The 7,012-nt window shown below is 40.1% G+C and overlaps 1 protein-coding gene across 1 annotated transcript; it reads right to left on the reverse strand.

Moving 5' to 3' along the window:
* Window positions 1-218: 218 nt before the first annotated feature.
* LOC107282190 (actin-like protein 9) lies at window positions 219-1,370 on the reverse strand. The gene has a single exon (XM_029282981.1). It carries the CDS (start codon window positions 1,368-1,370, stop codon window positions 219-221), a length of 1,152 nt encoding a protein of 383 aa, XP_029138814.1.
* Window positions 1,371-7,012: the final 5,642 nt, after the last annotated feature.

The following is a 7,012-nucleotide window of genomic DNA, read 5'->3' on the forward strand; positions in this document are numbered from 1 at the left end:
GGAGCTTCCATTTTACTTTTGCTCTTTGCTAGCTTCTGCTATTAAGGTGATCTCAGTTTTTGCATGTTATGTCCACACAGCTGGCATCTGACAGGCCATGCTGAATCTCTCAACAATAAATGCAAACCACATTTCAAGCCTATGCAACACAGAGATTTATTATGAGTTGGTTTTCAGCCATTTCACCCCTAGCTATCCCGGTCTTCATTTGGGCCATTCTAATAGCACTTCCTATGGACAACGAACGGTCCATGCTCATGGTATTGTTCCTTTCTGATCCAGCATGGTTGAAAATTTTTCAGGGAAGCAAGTATGGAACCTCCAGTCCAGACAGAATAGTGCCTCAGTGGAACAGCCATGACTTTGACTTTCGTATTTGTCTGCATGTTGGACATTACATCATGAGTAAATCTCCTTTCAAATCCTTCAAAAAGTGATGACCCTCCGCATAATATTATGTTTTCATACATTTCCTTCCTGGATTGTTCAGGGACCTTCCTTAAGCTTTTTTGGGCCATGTCATGGATTCCTACAAGTGTAAGTCCAGGCATCTGAGGAGGGCTGAACAACATTTCTGGACACTGAAATCTCTCCTTTCCTAAAGTGATTACTTGGCCATCTGGTAACTGGTAGTCCACCATGTATTCTCTCTTTGGACGATTCCACTCAGTCTCAAAATCAAGTGCAACATAACAGCATTTTTGTTTGATATCATCAATAACATTCAACATTCTTTCATCAAAGTAATTCCCCATGTCTTTGAGGAGATCCATCAAAAAAGATGTCATATTGGCTCCAGCAATGTCCATTCTTTCTATAGCATGTGGCAAATTGTATCCTTGATAGACTGGTACAGCGTGTGTCATAGCATAGCCTGTATCTACCACCAACCCACTAATTTTTCCATGAGCATACACTGATAGTACAGACTGATATGCCACATACATTCCAGGAGAATTGAGAGACTCAAAGACAACCTCCACCAATTTTTCCCGGTTTGTAGTTGGACAGAGAGGAGGATCAGACATTAAAAGAGCATGGTCTTCTGGAGCAACTTTGAGGTCATGGTAGAACAGGTGCCTCCATAGTGTTTCAGCTGCTTCCCAGTCTATAATTATGCCATGCCTTACTGGAAAAATAATATCGCTATCAGGTTCCAATCGAGCTTGCTCTCCGATGAATGTATCTTGTCTATCTCTTCTAGTCCTCATAGATTTTTCTGTAGGGTGTCCAACTAATGTCCCAATGACTGCCTGGGGGGTCTGCTGACCTGCAAATCCAGCTTTACATGTCCCTGTACCAGTATCTATGACAATAGCTCCTGTCTTGACAACTGAACGCCCTCTTTCTGGAGTACTTGACCTTCTCATGGTAACCCCTCGTTCTCTGGAAGGTGCTCGAGATCCGGATGGCTGGTCTAATGCATATCCTGTGGATGGGGTCCTTTTTCTTGAGTATCCTGGGCTCACTGGCCTTGATCCTGGGCTCTTTGATCGTAGAGATCCAGGACTTCTTGGATAAGAAGGCCCTGGACTGCCTGTCCTATGACTTCTGGGTAACATAGTAAATGTGTCTCAAGATACCTTCTCCAAGAACAAATCACGTTATGTAATACTTAAATGTCAAGGGCCTTTGCTTTGGCTAACCATGAATTCTTATCAATATCTCTGGTGATCTTGCTTCAGATAGGCAAATAGCACTGCCCAATGATGATCCCTTTCCTCCAACCATTGCTCGGGGGAAAGTGCGTCAGCTCATCCTGCCACCGTCCTGTCCATCTGGAAGCTTTGAAATGTTCCACAAGGAACAATGGCCAGAAGGAAAGAATCTTAGAATCTTAAGAACTCATAGAATGCCATGAGTCATCCAGATCAACTTTCCACGAGGGATATAAATACATTCATTTAAAATTGTCCCCAGGACCTCATTGATATCCACAAAAAAGGAAAAAATATTTAACTGAATCATGGCAACTATATTAACTGTTCACAAAAGACAGCTCACTTTTTACTAGCATTTTCCCCGTAAGAATCAAAAGCTAAGGAATATTATGATGACTGAATTTTCTGCTATGGCAGGATCATGCATCAGCTTTCAGTCATTTATTTCATTTTAAGAAAATAAGACGAATCCTACCTGTTCAGGCTAATAACCCACCCAGTTCAGCATTCTGCATCACACAATGGTCAGCTAGATACATTGAATAATAATAATAATAATAATAATAATAATAATAATAATAATAATAATAATAATAATAATAATAATAATAATAATAATAATAATAATAATAATAATAATAATAATAATAATAAAGTTGGAAGGGACCTTGGAGGTCATCTAGTCCAACCCCCTGCTCAGGCAGGAAACCCTATACCATTTCAGACAAATGGCTGTCCAGTCTCTTCTTAAAAACTTCCAGTGTTGGGGCATTCACCGCTTCTGGAGGCAGGTTGTTCCACTGGTTAATTGTTCTAACTGTCAGGAAGTTTCTCCTTAGTTCTGGGTTGCTTCTCTCCTTGATTAGTTTCCAGTTTGAAGAAGCTCAGAAGCATAGAAGGAAGACTTCCATGGTTGTTTTCCTGCAGTTGGTATTTAAATGATATTCTTTATGACTGAGGAGATATTTAATCATGAAATCTAGGACCTACTGGTAATTTCATCTACCACACATCTGTCCAGTTCTTGTTTAAAGCCATCACTACATGCAATAGTAATGAATTCAGCATCTGAATTATGCATTGCCATGTTCTCTATTTCATCAATAGAGCATAATATCTGGGGCAAAGATCAAAAAGAGATTTGTTAATCCAATCGGTTAACTTTAGCCTCAAACAGATCTGATCATTCATAAAGGACTCAAATGTCTATATACCAATGCACAGAGTATGAACAGTAAACAGGGTGAACTAGAAATTCAGATCAATGAGGGCAGATATGATATTGTTGCCATTACAGAAACATGGTGGGATGAAACCCACACATGGAACACACAGCTAGAGGAATTTAAATTATTTAAAAGAAACAGATCAAATAAAAGAGGAGGTGGAGTTGCTCTCTATATAAGAAATAACTACATCTCCACAGAAATAGAGCACAACAATGAGAAAACTGTCTTGAATGCATTTGGGTCAATATAAAAGGGAGAAAAAATGACATTGCCATAGGTGTATACTATAGGCCACCCAACCAAACAGAGGAAATAGATGAACTTTTTGCTAGTCAGCTAACTAAGGTATGTAGGAAGCACATCACCATAGTAATGGGGGACTTTAATTACCCGGACATCAACTGGGAGACAAACTCTGCACCAAGTGGAAGATCAAACAGATTCCTGACAAACCTAGCAGACAACTTTGTCTCCCAAAAAGTAGAGAAGGGAACTAGGGGATTAGTCATTTTGGATCTAATTCTCACTAACAGAGATGAAATGATAGAAGGTGTTGAAGCCACAGGAACCCTGGGAGGTAGTGATCATGCAATATTGGAATTCAACATTATGGAAGCACAAGCAATAGAACATAGTCAAACTAGAGTCTTGGACTTCAAGAGAGCTAATTTCAATAAACTTAGAGAGGGCTTGGGAAAGATTCCATGGATGAGAATCCTCCAGGGGAAAACAACGCAAGAAGCTTGAGAAATTTTGAAAATCAAGATAATAGAAGCCCAGTCTACCTCAATACCAACAAAGAGGAAAAACAACAGCTCTCAAAAGAAACTAGCATGGTTGCATAAAGAACTCTCTGACAAATTGAAAGATAAAAAGGACAAGTATAGAAAGTGGAAAGAGGGGCACATAACTAAATCAGAATATCAACAAATAGCCCGAGCCTGCAAAGATGAAGTGAGGAAAGCCAAGGCTCAAAATGAACTAAGGCTTGCGATCAAAGTCAAAAATAACAAAAAAAGCTTCTTTCAACATGTAAAAAACAAGAAAAAAGTGAAGGAAACGATTGGTCCATTAGTGGGGGAAAGTGGTAAGAAGGTGACTAGCAATAGGGAGAAAGCAGAACTATTTAACTCATTTTTTGCATCTGTCTTTACACAAAGGGAAAAAACAGACCAATCTATCAAAAATAGTGCCATAAAAAACAGTATAGAAACACAAGTTAAGATAGGCAAGAAAATGATAAGTGAGCACCTGTCCAGCCTAGACGAGTTCAAATCACCAGGACCAGATGGATTATACCCCAAGGTTCTCAAGGAACTGGCAGATGTGATCTCAGAACACTGAACTATATTTTTCAAAGATCTTGGAGCACTGGGGAACTACCAGAGGACTGGAAAAGAGCTGATGTAGTTCCCATCTTCAAAAAAGGAAAAAAAATGGATCCAAGAAATTACAGACCTATCAGCCTGACCTCAATACCTGGGAAGATTCTGGAAAAGATAATCAAACAACGAATCAGCAAACACCTAGAGGCAAACAAAGTCATTACTAAAAGCCAACATGGGTTTGTCAAAAACAGATCATGCCAGACAAACCTTATTGCATTCTTTGTCCAAGTGACAAAATTAGTGGATCAGAGGAATGCTGTGGATATAATTTACTTGGACTTCAGTAAGGCATTTGATAAAGTAGATCACAACCTACTACTCGATAAGATAGAAAAATGTGGGTTAGACAGCATCACCGCCAGATGGATTCGTAGCTGGCTGACCGGCCGTACTCAGCATGTGGTCCTCAATGGAACCGCATCTACATGGAGAGAAGTGTGTAGTGGGGTGCCCCAGGGCTCTGTTCTAGGCCCAGTGCTCTTCAACATCTTCATCAATGATTTGGACGAGGGGATAGATGGGGAACTCATCAAATTTGCGGATGACACCAAGCTGGCAGGAATAGCCAACACTCCAGAAGACAAGCTTAAGATACAGGAGGACCTGGACAGACTTGAACACTGGGCACTATCTAACAAAATAAAATTCAATGGTGAAAAAAGTAAGGTTCTACATTTAGGCAAGAAAAACCAAATGTACAGGTATAGTATAGGGGGTATCTTGCTCAATAGTAGTAACTGTGAGAGGACTCTTAGTGGACAATTACTTAAATATGAGCCAGCAGTGTGCTGCAGCTGCCAAAAAAGCCAACACAGTGCTGGGCTGCATTAACAGAGGGATAGAATCAAGATCACGTGAAGTATTAATACCACTTTACAATGCCTTAGTAAGGCCACACTTGGAATACTGCATCCAGTTTTGGTCACCATGATATAAAAAAGATGCCGAGACTCTAGAAAGAGTACAGAGAAGAGCAACAAAGATGATTAGGGGACTGGAGGCTAAAACATATAAGGAACAGTTGCTGGAATTGGGTATTTCTAGTTTAATGAAGAGAAGGACAAGGGAGGACATGATAGCAGCCTTCCAATATCTCAGGGGCTGCCACAAAGAAGAGGGAGTCAAGCTATTCTCCAAGGCGCCTGAAGGCAGGACGAGAAGCAACAGATGGAAACTGATCAAGGAAAGAAGCAACTTAGAACTAAGGAGAAACTTCCTGATAGTTAGAACAATTAATCAATGGAACAACTTACCTCCAGAAGCGGTGAATGCTCCAACACTGGAAGTTTTTAAGAAGAGACTGGACAGCCATTTGTCCGAAATGGTATAGGGTTTCCTGCGTGAGCAGGGGGTTGGACTCGATGACCTCCAAGGTCCCTTCCAACTTTATTATTATTATTATTATTATTATTATTATTATTATTATTATTATTATTATTATTATTATTATTATTGTTGTTGTTGTTGTTGTTGTTGTTGTTGTTGTTGTTGTTGTTGTTGTTATGTTAATGTATCTCCATTCAGTCAATGTACATAGGACTATCCCAACTCAGTCTACTAACCTGTTTTGCCTATCTAGTCCAAGAGATGGAGAGAAAGAATGGTTAATAAAATCAAGTCTCATTGCCAAGACCTGACAGCACTGAACATACCTAATCCTGTTTAGCTGCAGTGGCTAAGCCATGCCCACCACTAATCTTTGGATGAAGAGGCCAATGAGACCTGGCACTTCCTTTAAAAAAAGGGACTCTGTATTTCTCAAATAGGAAGTTCTGACCTACAGCATTTACTATGCTGCTGGAATCACCCTTAAGGAGATCTGTTTGGCATAGCAGGTAATTGCATTCTGAGCGGTATGAAACAAGGTCATTGTGAGGTCCTTTCTTTTACAGGAGCTAAAAGCTAAAGCTGTGTTTCTCAACCTTAGTAACTTTGAAATGTCTGGACTTCAACTACAGAATTCCCAGCCAGCATTCTGTGAGTTAACACCCAGACCTCTTAAAGTTGCCAATGTTGTAAAATACTCATTTAAAATCTAATATAAGACAGTGAGAAACAGCTCTGTTGGCCCATGATTTTCTACATTATACAAGGCCATCAGAAGAGTATCTGGTGAAAGGGTATGAAGCAAGGTCAAAACTTTCAAATGGTGTATGCAGTGTCATGACTGAAGACTTGTACCTAGAAAAAAACTGGGTCTATGATTACAACATTGCCTCTGAAATCTTGCATTATTGAACAGACAGCACTACTTAACCTGAAAGAAGACACCAGCATAATAATCCTACCAGCAGACAAGGACAACGCCACGGTGGTTATGAACACATCTGACTACCAAACCAAATTAACCAACCTACTCCAAGACTCCACATACAAACCCCTAAACACAGATCTCACCACCTATCTGGAAAAAACCACTAGATCCAAAATAAAAGCCTCCCCCATCAGCGAAGAGATTCAGCAAAGAATCATTCCCAGAGAGAAAGCATCCAGATGCCCTAAGCTCTATGGTCTCCCCAAGATACACAAAGAAGGAACCCCACTTAGACTCATAGTCAGCTCCATAGGCTCACCTCTACAAAACCTAGCCAAATTTCTCGCCAAACAACTACAACCTTATGCAGAATCCATCACCTCACACGTAAAACACTCATTCCAGTTCATAGAGATCATAAAGAAACAAAACTTACAGCCCAGTGACCTACTTGTGAGCTTGGATGTCATATCCCTCTTC

The sequence above is a fragment of the Protobothrops mucrosquamatus genome, unplaced genomic scaffold, assembly GCF_001527695.2.
Source record: "Protobothrops mucrosquamatus isolate PMUCROS unplaced genomic scaffold, P.Mucros_1.0 scaffold6, whole genome shotgun sequence".
Classification (NCBI taxonomy): Eukaryota; Metazoa; Chordata; class Lepidosauria; order Squamata; family Viperidae; genus Protobothrops; species Protobothrops mucrosquamatus.